This window comes from Tasmannia lanceolata, unplaced genomic scaffold (assembly GCF_043159265.1).
Source record: "Tasmannia lanceolata isolate RefF3 unplaced genomic scaffold, GAP_Taslan_0.1 ptg000015l, whole genome shotgun sequence".
NCBI classification, from domain to species: Eukaryota; Viridiplantae; Streptophyta; class Magnoliopsida; order Canellales; family Winteraceae; genus Tasmannia; species Tasmannia lanceolata.
This window is the reverse complement of record NW_027518692.1, coordinates 29,160,667-29,182,407: the sequence shown is the minus strand read 5'-3', so window position 1 is coordinate 29,182,407 and position 21,741 is coordinate 29,160,667. Positions and strand designations below refer to the sequence as shown.

Genomic DNA, 21,741 nt, shown 5'->3' with positions numbered 1-21,741 from the left:
CAGCGTTCCAAAAAGTTTTTCAAAACTTGTCAAGCATCCATCCGTCTCTAGTTATTTTCGTAGGCCAAGATAGAAACGAACCCAAGGTTCTGTCTGTTCAAATATACATTCAAACGAACCAAAAGAAGCCTCGTGAAGCGCACCAATTTAATAGGCAGCAGTGAAAAAAGAGGACTCTATCGATGTCAGAAGGGTATCAAGGTCTTTTTCCCACCTGATTTTGAAGATTAGCCCATTTTTTGTTCTTGTTTTAAAAGGTGCACGCAATCTGTAATTTCTCCGAACATCAGCACGCATTCCCTACTTTTTTCAAATAAATATTGGATTGACTTCAGCCGAGTAGCCGACTGGCTACTGTGGTTAAAGATAGATTAAAGGTTCGGTCCACCAAAGATGCTTCAGTCACTGAAAGCGTTCCACGGCACAACTGAAGTGGGCCATGACCCCTGGGCCGTGACGTTTGACACCTTCACTTGCACCCCACTAGTCCACATGTGGTGAAGAAACAAGTGAGGGTTAGTCCCACAAGAAAACGCAACAAGGTTCTTCATTTTACCAAAAAAACAAGGGATTCCGACCGCTAAGTACGCTTCACTATTTTTCTTTCTTTCTTACTGTGATTGGCGTGTACTAAACAAGTATAAAATGTCTGCTTTAATCGCTACTCCCATACAGCTCTGAATACAAGTTTCATTTTAGGTACGTTACTTCTCTCTCTCTCTCTCTCTCTCTCTCTCTCTCTCTCATATCATTGTTAATCCAGAGCCTGTTTTCATGCCTATATCTCGTTTTCTTCTTGGGTCATGTTTGTTTGGGGTTTTGAGAACCGATTGTGAGTCGTCCAATAATCAGTCTTGGACTTACAATCGCTTCTCAAAACCCCAAACAAAAAGGGCCCAACTGTTTAGAACTTTAGGTCTGTTGGTATTCGAAAAGAAAATTGACTAAAAGAGTGAGATCAGCTCTCGCTGGTCTAACACAGGGTTTTTTTTTTTTTTGGGTTGTCTTCCTTGAAGTAATTTGGATGAGATTAAATTAAAGCAGCTTGTATTTTGTATGTTTTTCTATCTTTATCCTGTCATTATTCATCTTTTGATTTGTGACATCATTTCTTATTCAAAACCAGTCCTCTGTCTCTATGTTAAAGAACCCGAATTGTTTCGCAACAGATTTGATCTTCTTTCTTAGAGGGAAGATCAGCCTCTTGATCCACTTCGAGGGAAGGATCAATCCTCTGTTCTGTTCAAAAACACACTTTCTGGAACAAGTTTTTCATTGATTTAAGAAATGCTAAGTACATGTTATTTATAGAAAACCCCTAATCTAGATAACCCTTAATCTCTAAGGGGCTGTTTGGATATGCGGATTTTAGAATCTAAGTTTTTAGTTTGAAAACAGTGCGAAAGAGGGTTCATGAGGAGTTGCTTGGATTTTAAGTGAGAAATTCAGGTTTTAAAAATCTCTCCCACGTCCTAAGATTTCTAAAACATGGAAATTTGGGAGGATCTACTACTCTCTTGCTGATGGAAAGAAGGGTGAGAAGTCAAAAACGACGGCTGGTCCACTTCTTCTCGTCTCTTAGCTACAATTTTGAAGAAATCCCTGATTCTAAAATCCTCTTATCCAAACGGCCCCTAAGAGTCCTACCTATACTAAACAACTAGAGAGCAAAATCTAAAAATAACAAATAACTAACCTGATTTATTTTACCCAAAGTGTGACATTTTTAGTCATGTAACACTCTACTTGTATCGCCATGGTGATTGGATCATCCATCCAGTTCATGGGCTACATCTCACCAGTCAAACAATCTCACATGTCAATCATCCACACTCAATACGCACCCAACAAAAAAAAAACATTGATCAAACACTCCGTCTGATTGTAACAATGTTTAGAAGCAGGGAGAACAGATAATTAGCAATTAGGAGATTCATGCTAACTTTCAAAAAAAAAAAAGATGGTCCAAATCCTGGTACACATGAAATAAGAGACCCGATTTATTTAGGGCAGGGAAATATCACTGACCTTTATTTATTTATGTTTCTTGTTTGCACAGAACCATAGAGCAGTGACAACTGCTAAGATAACTTGATACCACTCAGTAATCATTCAAGAAACATGTATACAATTTGGGTGCGCTTGCATGTACCAAAACACACCCTTTATGTCGAGGATTGATTTAAGAAGCGTGTTTGGGATTTTACAAAGTGATCCACTATATGAAACAATAGCTGGAAAACTGTTAGAATTGTATGTGTTTATGTGGCCTAGCAAGACATTTTGCATATCCGATCAAGAAAAGTGGGTCATCAATGGCATAGTTTAGATTGATGGACATACCAGCAATCATCGAAAGGTGGAGATGGGGTTTTTTTTCAAAAAGATGACAAATTTTATCAATATGGCAGTAACCAGATTGCATCAACGGGAGCAAACAACAGCTACACCAATCTCTGATTTGTGAGTACCATTTATACACTCACACCCACCCATAGAACACAAAATACATGACCCTTTCCAGTAGATGATACCTATGTTCTGTATGTTTCCTGTAATTTTACCTTTGACACACTATAAAGAACACAATGCTGCTGAAATGGTGACAATGGCTTATGTAAGAATTCTTGTCATGATTATTTCTTTCTTTCCTACATCAAATTGGATCACAAGTGTGGTTAGATCATGTATGTCTGACCTCAATGTTTGCAACCCTTACACCTATTGCCCAAGGGTCAAACTCGATAAATTCTCTGATTAAATAGAATTTGGAATTGATTTTCCAACAATTGAAATCCTTCTGCTATGTAGTTGAAAGCAATGGAAGAGGCCGATGCCAAGAAAGTCAAGGGACTGTTGCAGAGCAACGAGCTGTATGAGGTACTCTCCCTGTTGAGTCTCTTATCATGGGTTAGTGTTCTTTGTTTTCATGCCTTGATATTCATTGGTTTTCTTATGTTGCTCTTAAATTCATTTGGGTAGTATATCTTGGAGACCAGTGTATACCCAAGAGAGCCAGAGGCTCTCAAGGAGATAAGAGATGCTACGGCCATCCACCCATGGTAATTTACCTCATCACTATCTCCCCTATAAGTTATTCTTACAGTCAAAGATAAATAAATTTCATTCCATTTCTCTCCTAATTTTTATCAAACATGACAACTAGCTAAGCTATCATCCAAAATAAAACTAATCAGGCATCTTTGTCAAAAATGGTGTCAAATTATAGATAACAATATGATATGGCATGAAAAGCATACCAATACACTCTTCCCGACTAATATCATGATTTTGTACTGCTACTCTTAATATTTTGAAATCATGAACTATAATGACATGTTCAAGATCTTGCAAATCTCTATAGGGGTTTAATGGCTACTGCACCTGATCAAGGACCCTTAATGGCCTTGCTCTTGAATCTCATCAATGCGAAGAAGACAATCGAGATTGGGGTTTTCACAGGATACTCTCTCCTACTCACAGCCCTTAGCTTACCTGATGATGGAAAAGTCTCTCTCTCTCTCTCTCTCTCTCTCTCTCTCTCTCTCTCTCTCTCTCTCTCTCTCTCTCTCTCTCTCTCTCTCTCTCTCTCTCAATGTGTGTGTGTGTGTGTGTTGTTTCAGTCAATCTATATAACTATCTACCCATCAGTGACCCAAAAATATTGTGCAGATCACAGCCATAGACATGAATCGCAAATCATATGAGATAGGACTTCCAATTATCAGAAAGGCTGGTGTTGAACACAAAATCAACTTTATTGAGTCTCCTGCACTCCCATTTCTTGATAAATTGTTGGAAAATGTAAGTATAATCTCTCCCAATATTTCATACATAATGAAGTATCTATGTACTTTATTACATACTCATGCTTCCACACTTCTTTTCATCCACATGCTTTGACTTTATGTTCGTTTTGGACCTTTTGGTCTGGTTGCAGACAGATAATGAAGGTTCTTTCGACTTTGCCTATGTCGATGCAGACAAGGTTAACTATTGGAATTATCATGAGAGGTTGATGAAACTTGTAAGGGTTGGTGGGCTCATTCTCTATGATAACACACTCTGGGGAGGATCGGTAGCCCTGCCTGAGCCTTTAGTTCCAGAGGAAATGAAATACGCCTGGTCTCACATGATTGAGCTTAACAAATCCCTGGCAGCAGACCCTCACGTTCATTTATCTCATATTCCTCTAGGCGATGGAGTTACTGTCTGCAGGCGCCTCCATTAACCTATGCTTTTGGCTCGTTTTAAACTTTTGTAGCTAAATCCACTCAAAGAGACTTGAACTTGGACAAGGAGCTTGTACTTGAATCAATATTAGCATGTAAGAGATTGGAATAAGGTGTTTTTTGCTTGAAATATGTAGTTTGGAGCTTGTACTTGATTCAATATTAGGGTGTAAGAGATTGGACTATGCTGTTTTTGCTTGAGAAATGTAGTTTTTTACTTTTAAATGATTAGTGGGTAGAAATTAAATAAATAAACCACTAGAGATTGGAGGGCTAGGATCAGCCTATGGAAATGATTTTACGGGCCCAACCTATTTATGTTGTGTTCCATCACATGGACAGTTTGGATCAACCTATGAGGTCCGTACAGTTCTTTGGGTTTTTTACTAGTGTGTATATATATATATATATATATATATATATATATATATATATATATATATATATATTAGGGAAAGTAGAAAATAAATGCAAATAAATTAGTGAAAATTGAAGTTGGAGAAGTGTGGAGGCTGCAAAGGGGAACTTGGAAGAGAGTGTTGGTGAAAGATTTCCAATAAATACCATTGAAAAAAACACGATTTCCAATAAATATCAGGAGAGAGGGATGATATGGCACACCTAGGAAATGCACTAACTGAGAAATTTATAGTGTTAGCAGTGACTTCCGAACTTGTGGGTACTGTGGAAAAAGAGGTGGTAAATGCCCAAAAAATTCGCACGGTTTGTATGTGTTCTCTTACTATATCTTAATCACATTATATACTAATGACATGCATAATGACAAGAATACCCTTAATGACTAATATAATGTTCTCTCTCAACACTCCCCCTCAAGCTGAATTGTTATTCTGAACATTTTCGTCTTTTCAAGTAGATGAAAATGGTGACTATAGTCAGTCTCTTTGAGAATATATCACTCACTTGGTCCTCACTTTGTAAATGTCACTACATCACTTCTCCACTTTCTACCTTCTCAAGAACAAAGACAACATTTATCTCAATGTGGCTGGTACTGGTATAAGATATAGAATTCTATGAGAAGTGTCCCGCATGTGTGTGCTCAGCTGTAATGGATGTCATGGCCTTGTATTTTGCCTCTGCAGTGGATCTGGCAACGGACTTTTTTTTCTTCTTACTTTGGGGTCCCCTGTTCAATAAGCGTGGGTCTGAGTATTCTACAATTATGACTCTTGTGCTGCACTTCTCATAAAACATCGTATAGGTTATTGTTCCTTTGATGTACCTCAAAACTCTCTTTTCTGCCTATAAAATCTCCTTTGTGGATTCATGTAAATACTAACAGTCCTGATTCACAGCATATGTGATTTTTTATCTTGTCAACATAAAATACTGAAGAGAAATCAGCAAGATCATGTACATGATGAGATCTTTTATCCTTTCTTCTCCTCTTCCTACATTCGTTTTTACTTCTAGAGTGTTGATTGGTTTGCAATTCATCGTATTGAACTTTGTTAAGGAGATCTGTTGTGAACATTCGTTAGCTCAATATTACTCCTTCCTTGGTGTGGTCAATCTCTAAACCTAAAATGTACCATATCTCGCCAAGATCTTTCACGTCGAATTCTGATTTTAAGCTCACTTTTACTCTTCTAATTTCTACAGAGTCGCTTCCAATTATTATAATATCAACAACAATACTAGAATCAATAACATACAGGGGCGGAGGGACATATAGCCTGCCCCCCAGTGACCAATGCAAATTAGTCCGGCCCCCCGAGTGTAAATTCCTGGCTCCGCCCCTGATAGCATACGTTAAGGGTACATGATGAACAAGGAGCTATCAGATTTACTCCTTTACAATGACATTTTATGAGAGCATGATATAAGTAGGGCAGTGATAAATCAACCCCCATTTGTCTTTCTCTCTCCTCTGAGTTAGAGAGAGAAAGAGGAGAGAGAGACACATAGGGGGTCGACTTTGTTAGAGATTTTTCAAAATGCTAAATGAATTTTCACGAGTTATATTTAAATTAGAAAAAACAATTTTCAACCAGAGCCGGTCGACCGAGGGTTCTCGGGCGACCGTGGATTGGTTACTGGAAACATAAACAATTTCTAAAAAGGTGTAGGAGGGCGACCGCGGTTCTTTGGATCGGAAAAAAAATAAAAAGTCCAAAAGCATGTTGACAGTCGACCACGGTAGCCCTGTCGACCGCGGATGTTCGAAAATCTATCCGTTGGGAGAAAATGGACATGGCTTTTCACTTCTGTTTTTCAACATTTTTTCATGTCTTTTGCTTCCCAACAGTTATGGATGATTTTCAAACACAAGGGATACTTTGTGGATGATTCAAAGCACTTAAATCACAAAGAGTTTCGATCGAATGGTCATTATTCAAATCAATCCAAGAAATGTCTTGAAGGGACGTTTCCCTTAATGAATAGACGTCTAATGCTCTATAAAAAGAGCAGAAATCTGTCTTTTCAATATACAAGATGTCTTCTGCAATACTGAAAGGGGGTCAAGACAAAGAAGTTTATAAAAGAAGAAACAGCGGAAAAAAAATATGAGAGAACTCCTCCTCTTCAACAAGATGTCTTCTATAATACTGAGAGCCAAAAGTCTAAAAATGGAAGCGAACAAATGTTGAGTTGAAAAGAAGCCCTTAAATCCTCTGATGAGAAAAAATTTGTCTATGATACTCAAAACAATCAAAACTCTAAAACTATCCCATATCAGAACCAGCAAACAACACTGTTGAGAGAGAATGAGAAAAGTGAGTTGAGGTATCTCCCCCTCACTCATTTATTTATATACTAAAATATTTGTACAATGACTAAAATGCCCATAGGCTTATTCTAACACTCCCCCTCAAGCTGGAATGTATAAGTTATACATTCCTAGCTTGTTACAAATGTCACTCAGCTTTGATTTATTTAATGGCTTTGTGAACATATCAACCAACTGTTCTGCAGAACGGGTAAATATAGCATGTATCTCTCCTTTCTGGATTCTCTGACGGATGAAATGACAGTCGACTTCGATGTGCTTTGTTCGCTCATGGAAGACTGGATTTGTTGCAATATAGATGACTGCCATGTTGTCACAATATAACTGTGAAGGCGAAGGAAACACAATGCCAATCTCAGAAAGGAGTGATCTCAACCAAAGAATCTCAGTAGTAGAATGCGTCATGGCTTTGTATTCTGCTTGTGCACTTGATTTTGCAATGACGTCCTATTTTTTACTTTTCCATGAAACCAGGTTACCTCCCACAAAGGTACAATACCCGGTAGTCGATCTCCTATCAGCAGGAGATCTAGCCCAATCAGCATCTGAGAACCCCTCAATTCATGTATGACCATGCCGTTTGAACAGTAATCCCTTTCCTGGCGCACCCTTCAGATATTTGAGGATTTGAACCACTGCATTCCAATGTGAAGTACGAGGAGAGGTCATGTACTGGCTGACTACCCCAACGGCATAGGATATATCAGGACGAGTAACAGTAAGGTATATAAGCTTGCCCACAAGCCTTCTATACCTACCTGGATCCTTCAACAAATCACCATCTTCTGGAACAAGTTTCACATTTGGATCCATGGGTGCAGCTACAGGCTTCACACCAAGATTTCCTGTCTCTTCTAACAAATTCAGAACATACTTCCTCTGTGATAGAGATAAACCACTAGAGGAGTACCCAACTTCTATTCCAAGAAAATATCTTAGATGTCCCAAGTCCTTTGTGGTAAACTCTTTTTGCAAGAAGGCTTTCAGTTTCCGAATCCCCCCTAAGTCACTGCCTGTAATAATGATGTCATCGACATATACAATCAACATAATGCAACCTGTTGAGGACTGATAACTGAATACTGAATGATCCACGGCACATTGTTTGAGGCCAAACATCATAACTGCCTCACTAAATCTGTCAAACCATGCACGTAGAGACTGCTTCAACCCATATATTGATTTTCTGAGGCGACAGATTGATGAGGACAACCCCCCTGAGCAACATAACTTGGAGGTTGCTCCATATACACCTCTTCAAGGAGGTCGCCATGCAAAAAAGCATTCTTCACATCTAACTAGTGAAGATGCTAGCCATTATTGACTGCGATAAGGAGATCTCTGCCCGTGAGGACGATTTGTCTGGTGAGGATGCTGTGCCTGCTGCTGACGACGTCGATACTGGAACTTAGTAGGTGGGCGATCCACTCTGGGAACACGAGAGTCAACCTGACCAAGAGGGCAAGCAGAAGAGGGTTCTAAAGAAGCAAGAGAGATGGTCGAAAGGTCAGGGAGAGAAATGGACACCTCAGGTTCCATCCTAGGAGCTGAAGGAACTGAGGTAGAACCAAAGAATGATTCGGATTCAAAAAATGCGACATCAGCTGAAACATACTATCGGCGCAGATGTGGACTGTAGCAACGATATCCTTTATGGGTATTAGAGTATCCCAGAAAGATACATCGTTCTGAACGAGGATCTAGTTTATCGCGGGCAGGACCCAAATGATGGACAAAACATACGCAGCCAAAGACACAGGGCATAAGTGGGAATGGATCCTGATGTGGGTATATGTTGTGGAACGGAGAATCACCATTTAGCACGGAAGACGGAAGACGATTTGGCAGAAAACGTGCAGTGAGAATGGCGTCAGACCAAAAGAATTTAGGAACCTGAATCTGAAAGAGGAGAGTACGAGCCACCTCAAGGAGATAACGCAGTTTCCTTTCGGCGACACCATTCTGCTGCGAGGTGTATGCACAGGATGATTGATGGATAATGCCATGAGAGGAGAGATAGTCTTGAAAACCATCAATAATAGAGAAAAATTCACGAGCATTATCAGTACGAAGGCATTTAATACTACAACTAAATTGATTTTTTATTTCATCGTGAAATTTTTTAAAAGCTGAGAAGACCTGAGAGCAGTCTTTCAATAAATACAGCCAAGTCATACGTGAGTAATCATCAATAAAAATGACAAAATACCTGAAACCATTATTTGACGCGACCCTAGAAGGTCCCCATAAATCTGAATGAACTAGCTGAAATAAACTATCGACTCTACTAACAACTCGGGAAGGGAAAGACACTCTGTGATTCTTCCCGAGTTCATAAGACCGACACTGAAAATGAGAGATAGAAGCAGGAACTAAAGATGTCTGCCGGAGGCGCTGAAGTGAAAGGTGACCCAGCCGACAGTGCCACTAAAAGGCATCCTGAACTATGTAAAACTAATGAAGAGGGGCTGCGGTCAAGACGGTACAGGCTATCCACCTCACGACCCGATCCAATCGTCCTCCCAGTCGAAAGATCCTGAAAAAGACAGTAAGAATGATAGAATGAGATAGAGCAAGCAAGGTTTTTCGTAATTTGGCTAACAGACAATAAAGTAAATGGAGACTTAGGGGCACACAAGACAGAATAAAGAGGAAGATTAGATGAAGGAAAAGTGGTACTAATACCAGGTGTAATGGAACCATCAGCTAAAGTAATGGACTGAAAATCAGATGGAAATGAGCGAAAAGAAAAGAGTTGTGATGAGTTACCAGTCATATGGTTTGAGGCTCCTGAGTTAATGATCTAGGACCCAAAGTTAGAAAGTAATGTCGTAGGTGAACTACCTGGCTGAGCGAAGCCTGTTGTGGCCTGGGAGGCACTCTGTCGAAGGCATTGTAGCTCCTCATAGTCTGCCCTCGTAAAGGTGAATGAGTCATCAGCAGAAGAAGAGATAGGAGCAGAAACAACTGTATCAGAATGGCCAATAGTGCTGAGGTGAGCAGATCGAGGCGGGTGAAGTTCTGGGTGCAGTGTGTAGCAAGTCTCAATAACGTGGCCATCGTGTTGGCAATGGGTGCAATAAGGACGGCCACGCCCACTCCCAACACGGCCGCCACCACGTCCACGGGCGCGCGAAAAAGAACCACCTCCCCGGGGAAGACGAGTACCACTACCTCCGTCATATGCCGCAAGAGCAGAACTGTCAGAGGAAGTGCAGGTTGCGGTCTCGCCAACGCACTGCTGAGCACAAGAGTAGGCCTTGCGCAACGACAGAATGTTGTCAGAACCAAGAATCTGATGGCACAGGTAAGTAAACTAGGGGCCTAGGCTCTCAAGGTAGTGCACCACTCGAATTTGTTCTCGTTGACGCCGGAGAACATTAACATCAGATGTGAGGGGAAGAAAAACGTCAAGCTGCTGACATAAGGAAATGAACTTCCCATAGTGAGCCTCAAGAAACATATCACCACGACGAAGGCGCATCCACTCAGAGTAAGTGGAACAGATACAAGTGAGGTTCTCAACCCTAGAATAAGTCACGGCAGTGTGATCTCAGATCTCCTTCGCAGTCGGGAGGAGGATCAGAGTAGAATAAATGTCAAGAGTCATGCTCTGCCATAAAAGACTCTGAATCAACGCATCTTCCCGTTCCTAGCGAGTATACATGGGATCCTTAGGTGAAGGAGGATCCTCACTTAGAAAACGTACCTTACCCCGTCCAAGAAGATATGTCTCAATCACAACCTTACAGGGTAAGTAGTTGGTTTCATCAAACTTAGCAATGTTCAGTTGTGGGTAAGAGTTGTCTACAGGTGCCAAGGTAGAAGACAAAGAAGGAGTCGAGGGTGTGGTAGAAGCATTGACCTCAGTGGTAGACCTGGCAAAAAGTGACCCGGACCCGCGGGTCCACCCAGCCCTCCAGTAAATTCCGGGTCCGGGTCACCAATCTGTGACCTGTTTGAAATTGACCGGCGGGTCCACCCGGCCCGTCAAAACTGGGCCGGGCCGGGTGGACCCGCGGGTACCCGTAGAGAAGTACAAAAGTTTTATTTTGGCCTTTTTTCCCGTAATTGTCATAATTTTTTAATTTTCTTTGTAGTTTTTTTGGTAATTGCCATATTTTAATACCTTCTTTTGGTATTTTTTTAGTAATTTTTTTACTCTGCTTCCATTTTTCCATAATTTTTCATTTAAAACTTAGTACCCGCATGATTATTATATATTGCTATTATTTATTGCTAGCCACCTTTGCGCAAATCGTACTTCTGCCGATCTTTGCAGCAAAGGATAGGCGACAAGCCGACAAGTAGCCACAACGAAGGTGGCTAGCGAATCCCTATACAAAAAAAATCTTAAAAAAATACGTCAAAAATCCGGGTGACCAGCGGGTCGACCCAGCCCGTACGGGCCGGGTGCAAGTCCAAGCTCAATGACCCGTAAAAAATTTTGGGTCATTTTGACCCGGCCCGGTCCGCCCGTTTGCCAAGTCTACTCAGTGGTCATAGAGGGATCAACAATAACAGGAAGATCCACCAGGACAACAAATGTCGACAAACAGAGAGACCACCACCAACGGCTACAACGAGTAGAAGTGGAGATGATGGATGATAAAACCAACTAATCAACAGAGAAACTCATAGGACGATCACACAAGCGAAGGACAAGTGCATATATGAACCCATAGAGAAGCTAAGAAGATGCACGAGATGAAGATAAAAGAGACAAATTTAACACATCAAAGGGAAAATAGAAAAATAGGGTTTTATGTAAGATTAAGCCAAAATATGGTTGTCGGGAAAGCGAAGAGAAAAGGAGATAAGGGGCTAATTTGAAGAGGGAAAGGGTTGGGGGAGGTACTGTAGCGGTTACTGTAGCGGTACTGTAGCGGGTTACTGTAGTGGGGAATGGAGGAGAGGAGGCGGCGTGGGGTGGAGGACGGATTAGGGTTGAAGGGATTAGGGTTGGGTTGATGAAGAAGATGGAGGCTAGGGCTAGGGTTAGGGTTAGGGATCAGAAACCCTATGGCTCTGATACAATGTTGAGAGAGAATGAAAAAAGTGAGTTGAGGTATCTCCCCCTCACTCATTTATTTATATACTAAAATATTTGTACAATGACTAAAATGCCCATAGGCTTATTCTAACAAACTCAATGAGAAATGCATCTGTAATTTCAAAAACATAAGCAAGGCACTACAAATACAATAAATAGACGGATTTCACCCTCATATATGTTTTGAAGCTTTCTTCTTTTGATTGTTCTTATCTTGTATGTTGTTCTTCTATAATATATGCAGAAGTGCATCTTTTTATTATGGCTCTCTTCTATTTTGGTTGTGGATCTTGGGCTAGTGTAAACTTCGATTGCAAAAAGTCAAAAAATGACATGGAAAAGCCCATTTCCCCCCCTTTAGGAATTTCATTTCCGACCAAAAACACACGGATTTCGTTTCCTTGGGAAACTAGTGCAAAAAGAAGGGCAAGCAGTTTCCCTGGAAATCTTTTCCTGCGCAAGTGAACAGTCTAGAAACAGTCCAGAGAAATCTTTTCCTGCACAGATTCCCTGGATTTCTTTTTCTAATGCCACGTCAGATTCCTGGGAAACATTTTCTTTTCCTTTCCCGGGAAAACAAGTGAACTCACTTCTTTTCCCCGGTGCTGTTTTCCCTGGAAAACAGCCTTTTTTTTCCCTGACAAGACAGAATTTATGTGTTCACTTCTTTTCCAGGGAAAAATATTATCATATGTGGAATTTCTTATTTAAAAGCTGCAAATGACGTGGAAATTGACTTTTTCCCTGTAACTTGAGATTTGGTTTCCGATTAAAAATATCAGAAAGAGGCTTTCAAAGGAAAACGAAGCCTTTTCCTTGACAGTTTCCTTGTGTTCCTTTTCCTTATGCCATGTCACCTGGAAAGGAAAGGAAAACAAAATCCTTTCCTTTCCTTTCCGGGGAAAATAAGTGAACAGAGCCTAAATAAATTCCGGGCAAGCGAAATTCCCATAGTCATACTCAAGCTTAAGGCACCCTAGAGATTCAAAGTTTTTAAAATAAACGTAGAAAAACTAGGGATCCAAAGTTGGAAAGTTAAAATAAGGTTTAAAATTAAAAAAAAAATCCAACTTTACATCACCTTTACATCACCAACTGGGCAAAAATAAAATCAAAGTGCATTGGTTGACCAAAAGCTCGGACAAAAAATAAAGGGAAGTGATATTTATGCCCCTTTTCATCACCAGGGACACCCAGCGTCAGTGTATCAATGGTAGAAAGGGGGCTCATGTACTTTATGTCTGAAAAATTCAGAGGCTTTGATTGCAAAGTACACTGGCAAATGGGTGTCCCTGGTGATAAAAGGGGCGTAAATATCATTTCCCAAAATAAATAGTGCATTGGCTTCGGCCAACTGCCAACCAAAGATTAGTTTTCAGGTTTTTGTACAAACGCAACACGGTTCTCCTCTCCCCCCCCCCCCCCCCCCCCCCCGCGCGACGGCTGGGTAACGTTAAACGATAGGATTTAACGTATTGTCACTTTCCCACCATTTGACCCCTCTCTCTCTCTCTCTCTCTCTCTCTCCACACACACACAACAGGAATGGTGGGTCCATCTTTGAACAACGTAGGCCCCGCCCATACCATACCATAGGATAATCCAAACCATCCATTTGATGAGCCATAAACGTAAATAGGTTGCGTCCCAAAATATCATTTCCATAGGCTGATCCTAGCCATCCGATCTAAATAGAAACTACATCTTATGCAACCTCTATAGATTGTAGGGTTGTGATCATCCTATGGAAATGATTTTTGGGGCACAGCCTATTTACATTGTGGCCCATCAAATGAATGGTTTGGATCATTCTATGGAGTTGGTCGTAAAGTAACATTAAGGCCCGTCCACAACATAGGACGATCCAAGCTGTCCATGGTTTGGATAATCCTATGGAGTTGGTCGTACACTAACATTAAGGCCCAATCGTAGACCCCACCGATATTTTTTCAAATCGTAGGCCCCACCGATATTTTTTCAAATTGAAGCGTACCGTCCACAACATAGGGTGATCCAAGCCGTCCATGGTTTGGATCATCCTATGGTGTGGTTCGTACAGTAACATTAAGGCCCAATTTAGGCCCCACCCATATTTTTGAAAATGAAGTGTACCGTCCAGACCATAGGATGATCCGAGCCGTCCATTTGATGGGCCATAACGTAAATGGGTTGTGCCCCCAAAAGGGTTGGCCCATCAAATGAATGGTTTGGATCATTCTATGGAGTTGGTCGTAGAGTAACATTAAGGCCCGTCCACAACATAGGATGATCCAAGCCGTCCATGGTTTGGATAATCCTATGGAGTTGGCCGTACACTAACATTAAGGCCCAATCGTAGGCCCCACTGATATTTTTCAAATTGAAGCGTACCGTCCACAACATAGGATGATCCAAGCCGTCCATGGTTTGGATTATCCTATGGTGTGATTCGTACAGTAACATTAAGGCCCGTTAACAAAAAAAGAATTGCGAACAGCTCAGAATACAAGTTTTCATTTTAGGTACGTTACCTCTCCCTCGCTCTCTCAGAATACAGTTTTTTTCTTTTTTTTTGGGTTCTCTTCCTTGAAGTAATTTGGATGAGATTAAAGCAGCTTGAATTTTGTATGGTTTTCTATCTTTATCCTGTCATCATTCATCTTTTGATTTGTGACATCATTTCTTATTCAAAACCAGTCATCTGTGTCTATGTTAAAGAACCCGAATTGTTTCGCAACAGATTTGATCTTCTTAGAGGGAAGATCAGCCTCTTGATCCACTTCGAGGGAATGATCAATCCTCTTTTTTGCTCAAAGACACACTTTCTGGAACAAGTTTTTTCATTGATTTAAAGAATGCTTAGTACATGTTATTTATAGAAAACCCCTAATCTAGATAACCCTTAATCTCTAAGAGTCCTACTTATACTAAACAACTAGAGAGCAAAATCTAAAAGTAGCGAATATCTAAACTGATTTATTTTACCCAAAGTGTGACCCATTTAGTCATGTAACACTCTACCTGTATACCTATGGTGATTGGATCATCCATCAAGTTCATGGGCTACATCTCACAAGTCAAACAATCTCACATGTCAATCATCCACACTCAATATGCACCAAAAAAAACAAACAAACACATTGATCAAACACTCCATCTGATTGTAACAATGTTTAGAAGCAGGGAGAACAGATGGTCTAAATCTCGGTACACATGTAATCTGAGACCCGATTTATTTATTTTAATTTCTTGTTTGTACAGAACTATAGATCAGTGACAACTGCTAAGATAACTTGATACCACTCAGTAATCATTCAAGAAACATGTATACAATTTGGGTGCGCTTGCGTGTACCAAAACACACCCTTTATGTCGAGGATTGATTTAAGAAGCATGTTTAGGATTTTACAAAGTGATCCAGTATATGAAACAATAGCTGGAAAGCTGTTAGAATTTTATGTGCTCATGTGGCCTAGCAAGACATTTTGCATATCTGATCAACAAAATGTGGGTCATCAATGGCATAGTTAGATTGATGGGCATACCAGCAATCATCGAAAGGTGGAGATGGGGTTTTTTTTATAAATGACAAATTTTATCAATATGGCAATAAAGATTGCATCAACGGGAGCAAACAACAGCTGCACCAATCTCAGATTTGTGAGTACCATTTATACACTCACACCCACCCATAGAACTCAAAGTACATGACCCTTTCCCAGTAGATGATACCTATGTTCTGTATGTTTCCTGTAATTTTACCTTTGACACTCAGTAAAGAACACAATGCTGCTGAAATAGTGACAATGGCTTATGTAAGAATTCTTGTCATGATTGTTTCTTTCTTTCCTACATCAATTTGGATCACAACTGTGGTTAGATCATGTATGTCTGACCTCAATGTTTGCAAGCCTTATACCTATTGCCCAAGGGTCAAACTCTAAATTTTGTGATTAAATGGAATGTGGAATTGATTTTCCAACAATTGAAATCCTTCTGCTACGTAGTTGAAAGCAATGGAGGAGGCTTTTAAAGCAATGGAAGAGGCCGCTGCCAAGAAAGTTTCAGAACCTAGCAAGGGACTGTTGCAGAGCAATGAGCTGTATGAGGTACTCTCCCTGTTGCATCTCTTATCATGGGTTATGTTCCTTCTCTGATGTTCTTTGTTTTCATGCCTTGATATTCATTGGTTTTCTTATGTTGCTCTTAAATTCATTTGAGTAGTATATCTTGAAGACAAGTATATACCCAAGAGAGCCAGAGGCTCTCAAGGAGATAAGAGATGCTACAGCCAGCCACCCATGGTAATTTACCTCATCACTATCTCCCCTATAAGTTGATTTTACGGTCAAAGATAAATAAATTTCATTCCATTTCTCTCCTAATTTTCATCAAACATGACAACTAGCTAAGCTATCAGCCAAAATAAAACTAATCAGGCATCTTTGTTAAAAATGATGTCAAAATATAGATAACAATATGATATGGCATGAAAAGCATACCAATACACTCTTCCGACTAATATCATGATTTTGTACTGCTACTCTTAATATTTTGAAATCATGAACTATAATGACATGTTCAAGATCTTGCAAATCTCTATAGGGGTTTAATGGCTACTGCACCTGATCAAGGACCCTTAATGGCCTTGCTCTTGAATCTCATCAATGCGAAGAAGACAATCGAGATTGGGGTTTTCACAGGATACTCTCTCCTACTCACAGCCCTTAACATACCTGATGATGGAAAAGTCTCTCTCTCTCTCTCTCTCTCTCTCTCTCTCTCTCTCTCTCTCTCTCTCTCTCTCTCTCTCTCTCTCTCTCTCTCTCTCCCTCCCTCCCTCCCTCTCTCTCTCCTCCCTCTCTCCCTCCCTCCCTCCCTCCCTCCCTCCCTCCCTCCCTCCCTCCCTCCCTCTCTCTCTCTCTCTCTCTCTCTCTCTCTCTCTCTCTCTCTCTCTCTCTCTCTCTCTCTCTCTCTCTCTCATAATATGTGTGTGTGTGTGTGTTGTTTCGGTCAATCTATATAACTATCCACCCATGAGTGACACAAAAATATTGTGCAGATCACAGCCATAGACATGAATCGCGAATCATATGAGATAGGACTTCCAATTATCAGAAAGGCTGGTGTTGAACACAAAATCGACTTCATTGAGTCTCCTGCACTCCCATTTCTTGATAAACTGTTGGAAAATGTAAGTATTATCTCTCCCAATATTTCTTACAAAATGAAGTATCTATGTACTTTATTACATACTCATGCTTCCACACTTATTTTTATCCACATGCTTTGACTTTATGTTGGTTTTGGACCTTTTGGTCTGGTTGCAGACAGATAATGAAGGTTCTTTCGACTTTGCCTATGTCGATGCAGACAAGGCTAACTATTGGAATTATCATGAGAGGTTGGTGAAACTTGTAAGGGTTGGTGGGCTCATTCTCTATGATAACACACTCTGGGGAGGATCGGTAGCCCTGCCCGAACCTTTAGTTCCTAAGGAAAGGAAATTCGTCTGGTCTCACACGATTGAGCTTAACAAATCCTTGGCAGCAGACCCTCGCATTCATTTATCTCATATTCCTCTAGGCGATGGAGTTACTGTCTGCAGACTTGACCTATGTTTTTGGCTGGTTTAGACTTTTATAGCTAAATTCACTCTAAGAGACTTGAACTTTGACAAGGAGCTTGTACTTGAATCAATATTAGTATGTAAGAGATTGGAATAAGGTGTTTTTTGCTTGAGAAATGTAGTTTGGAGCTTGTACTTGATTCAATATTAGGGTGTAAGAGATTGGACTATGTTGTTTTTGCTTGAGAATTGTAACTTTTTACTTTGAAATGATTAGTGGGTAGAAAATAAATACATATAAATAAGGGAAAGTAGAAAATAAATGCAAATAAATTAGTGAAAATTGAAGTTGGAGAAGTGTGGAGGCTGCAAAGGGGAACTTGGAAGAGAGTGTTGGTGAAAGATTTCCAATAAATACCATTGAAAAAAAAGATTTCCAATAAATATCAGGTGAGCGGGATGATATGGGTACTTGTGGGCACTTGTAGGTACTATGCGTTCTGTGGAAAAATTAAAGAAAAACAAGGATGAAGTGGGGAAGAAGAGAGGTGGTAAATGCCACAAAATTCACGCGGTTTGTATGTATTCTCTTACTGTATCTTAACCACATTATATACTAATGACATGCATATTGACAAGAATACCCTTAACGACTACTATAATGTTCTCTCTGAACACTCCCCCTAAAGCTGAAGTGTTATTCTGAACATATTCATCTTTTCAAGTAGATGAAAATGGTGACTATAGTCTGTCCCTTTGAGAATATATCTACCACTTGGTCCTCACTTGGTAAATGTCAGTACATCACTTCTCCACTTTCTACCTTTTCACGAACAAATAGAACATTTATCTCAATTTGGCTGGTCCTGGCATAAGATATAGAATTCTATGATATTTTGATTGCACATTGATTGTCACAATACAGAGTATGTGAGTCTGAAACAATATATAGCTCCTTTTAGCAAGTGTCTCATATATGTGTGCTCAGCTGTAATGGATGTCATGGCCTTGTATTTTGCCTCTTCAGTGGATCTGGCAATGGATTTCTTACATTGGGGTCCCCTGTTCAATAAGCGAGTGTCTGAGTATTCTGCAATTGTGACTCTTGTGCCTACACTTCTCATAAAACATCCTATAGCTTATTGTTCCTTTGATGTACTTCAAAACTCTCTTTTCTGCCTATAAAATCTCCTTTGTGGATTCATGTAAATACTAACTAACAGAACTGATTCACAGCATATATGATTTTTTATCTTGTCAACATAAAATACTGAAGAGAAATCACCAAGATCCTGTACATGAAGGGATCTTTTATCCTTTCTTCTTCTCATCCTAAATTCTTTTTACTGCTAATAGCTAGAGTGTTGATTGGTATGCAATTCATCATATTGAACTTGTTAAGGAGATCTGTTGTGAACATTCGTTAGCTCAATATTACTCCTTCCTTGGTGTGATCAATCTCTAAACCTAGAATGTACCATATCTCGCCAAGATCTTTCACGTTGAATTCTGATTTTAAGCTCACTTTTACTCGTCTAATTTCTACAGAGTCGCTTCCAATTATTATAATATCAACAACAACACTAGAATCAATACCATACAGGGGCGGATGGACATATAGCCTTCCTCCCCCCCCCCCCCTCCCCAGTGACCAATGCAAATTAGTCCGGCCCCACAAGTGTAAATTCCAGGCTCTGCCCCTGATACCATACGTTAAGGATACATGATGAACAAGTTATCAGATTTACTCCTTTACAATGACATTTTATGAGAGCGTGATATAATTAATCCTTCAAAGCAGGCTTGTGGTGCCTGCGTTAGTGCATATAGTGGTACTCTTGACTATTAGACTGAATGTCTCATCATAGTCACAAACATGTTACTCAGTTTAACCTTTTGCAATAATACTGACTTTGTACCTTTCTATACTCTACATTACTATCTGTTTCTTTGCGACAATTCTGACTTTGTAACATTCTACGGTACTATATAGTTTCTCTTTCAATTTACAGAACCATTTGCATCCAACAATATCCTTAACTAGGATGCATTTGTCTATGTTATTCCAAAGGATTGATTTCACTTTCATATTTTCAGTTTGCACATTAGTTAGCAGACTAGTCACAGAGGCCATGATTTGAGCTCTACACGATTTCTGATTCGTAAATTGATGCTGTATGACCCAATGTGCCAGTTTGAGAGGGAGTGTGGAGAGTAGTTTCTTTATGACTTACATACACCATAGTATTACTACTGTATTAGTATGGTGTATGTTAGTCATGGGGTTTGAGAGGGATTATAATCTTTGTATATGACTTATATACGCATGTGAACTGGCGTAGATGAATCAATGAGGTATTTCATTATTATGCCTATGCAGTTTTGTGTACATTCAATGGGCAATTATGCAAATAGATTTGAGTTACATAAAGGAGAGGAGACAAGTGTCTCCTTGCTAGAACTCCTCCCTCTGCAAAGATTGTGTGGTTTACCTAAGGGTCCATTTGGATGCACCAAAAAAATAGGAAAATAGATTTATCAAGATGATGAGCAAGGAGTTGTCAGATTTACTCCTTACAATGACATATTATGTGAGCATGATATAATTAATCCATCAAACTAGGCACGAGGTGCTTGCATAAGTGCATATAGTGGTACTCTTTGTCTATTAGACTGAATGTCTCATCATAGTCACAAACATATTGCTGAGTATAACCTTTTGCGATATCTCTGACTTTGTACCTTTCTATATTACCATCTGGTTATTTGCAACAATTCCGACTTTGTACCATTCTATGGTTTCTCTTTCAATTTATTGAGCCATTTGCATCCAACAATATCCTTACCTAGGGTGCATTTGTCTGTGTTATTCCAAAGGATTGATTTCACTTCCACAGATTCAGTTTGCACATCTACAAAGTCACAGAGGCCATGACTTGAGCTCTACATGGTTTTCTGATTCGTAAATTGATGGTGTACGATCCAATGTGCCAAATTGAGAGGGAGTGTGGAGAGTAGTTTGTTTACGACTTACATACAGTATAGTATTAGTATGGTGTAGGTTAGTCATGGGTTTTGAGAGGGATTACAATCTTTGTATGACTTATATACACATGTGAAAGAGCGTATATGAGTCAATAGGTATATCATTATTATGCCTATGCAGTTTTGTGTATAGTCAATGGGCGTTTGTCTGTCTATGCAGTTTTCTACTTTTATAATACATACCTACAGCCAGACGATAGGGGTTTTGTTTGGGGTTACTCTTTTTCTATACTCTCTCCATCCATTAAAGGGGAATTTGACAGGGCAGGCTAGAGACTTTTTTGTTGGGGGGGGGGGGGGGGGGGGGGGGGGGGGGGCGGGGGGAATCAACACTTCGATAAGGCAAGACTTCAGTGGTTTCCTTCTCAACTATAAAGTTTTTTGGCAGAAGGGCATAAACATAACATTCTCCAAGTTATATCATGATTCATGAGCACAAAACCATCATACAGATTTTTTCATTCTAGAAAAGAGGAATGCTAGATTCACAGGCGCCCTCGCAAAAAAGGGGGCAAAGGGCTCCCCCATTGGTCCAATTGCATTTAAGATGGCACAGAAAATTACTATCATAACCGTCTTAAATGCACCCTTTGCCAGTGAAACTCTCTAGAAAATAATATTACTACTCTCAACAATCTGCTTCTACTGGTTGACATGGACAGCAAATAGCCAACACAACCCCTCTCAAATTTTAGGTGGTTCAGATGGATTTATGACCAATCTAGTGTAGGGGCACATCATATCATATGCAGAAATTAATATGGAGCAAGAAATTTCGGTCGGAAGATTATTTACAGTATTTGTATTAGAGATGAAGAATATAAAGAAAGGGTATGGATGCGTTGATGACTATGGATTATGGAAGAGTTTCACCTTCTCATAGCCCAAAGAGACATGACCAAAGGAGAAGAGCAAATCGTGGCACGTTATGTAGGAGGATTGCATTTATTCATACAGAATGTGATCAACTCTCCAACCATATTGATAGTTGGTTATACGTATATGTTAGGGTCCTAAGTGGGTTTGGGACTGGGTGGGCAATAGACCGGTATTCGACATATTTAAAGGGCCTAGCCTAACGCGGTCCATAAGCTCTTGAGCTTTTGGT

The 21,741-nt window shown here is 40.0% G+C and overlaps 3 protein-coding genes across 5 annotated transcripts; 2 read left to right on the top strand and 1 right to left on the bottom strand.

The window, feature by feature from the left end:
* The first annotated feature begins 542 nt into the window (after positions 1 to 542).
* LOC143846143 (putative caffeoyl-CoA O-methyltransferase At4g26220) lies at positions 543 to 4,457 on the top strand. 2 transcript variants are annotated; one of them, XM_077354562.1, is made up of 6 exons: positions 543 to 699; positions 2,812 to 2,880; positions 2,983 to 3,062; positions 3,365 to 3,509; positions 3,673 to 3,804; positions 3,941 to 4,457. In XM_077354562.1, exons 2-6 carry the CDS (start codon positions 2,821 to 2,823, stop codon positions 4,229 to 4,231), a joined length of 708 nt encoding a protein of 235 aa, XP_077210677.1. In that variant the 5' UTR covers positions 543 to 699; positions 2,812 to 2,820; the 3' UTR covers positions 4,232 to 4,457. The 2 variants fall into 2 exon arrangements, with proteins under 2 accessions (XP_077210677.1, XP_077210678.1); XM_077354563.1 differs by lacking the exon at positions 543 to 699 and adding an exon at positions 2,060 to 2,463.
* Positions 4,458 to 7,548: 3,091 nt separating this feature from the next.
* Positions 7,549 to 10,170, bottom strand: LOC143891919 (uncharacterized). Its single transcript, XM_077396414.1, has 6 exons — positions 9,832 to 10,170; positions 9,443 to 9,523; positions 9,197 to 9,333; positions 8,731 to 9,076; positions 8,313 to 8,436; positions 7,549 to 8,204 (listed from the first exon to the last, which is right to left on the bottom strand). Exons 1-6 carry the CDS (start codon positions 10,168 to 10,170, stop codon positions 7,549 to 7,551), a joined length of 1,683 nt encoding a protein of 560 aa, XP_077252529.1.
* Positions 10,171 to 14,496: 4,326 nt separating this feature from the next.
* LOC143845397 (putative caffeoyl-CoA O-methyltransferase At4g26220) lies at positions 14,497 to 17,899 on the top strand. Of its 2 annotated transcripts, none has more exons than XM_077353719.1 (6): positions 14,497 to 14,541; positions 16,027 to 16,128; positions 16,244 to 16,323; positions 16,625 to 16,769; positions 17,082 to 17,213; positions 17,350 to 17,899. In XM_077353719.1, exons 2-6 carry the CDS (start codon positions 16,036 to 16,038, stop codon positions 17,653 to 17,655), a joined length of 756 nt encoding a protein of 251 aa, XP_077209834.1. In that variant the 5' UTR covers positions 14,497 to 14,541; positions 16,027 to 16,035; the 3' UTR covers positions 17,656 to 17,899. The 2 variants fall into 2 exon arrangements, with proteins under 2 accessions (XP_077209834.1, XP_077209835.1); XM_077353720.1 differs by lacking the exon at positions 14,497 to 14,541 and adding an exon at positions 14,554 to 14,644.
* Positions 17,900 to 21,741: the final 3,842 nt, after the last annotated feature.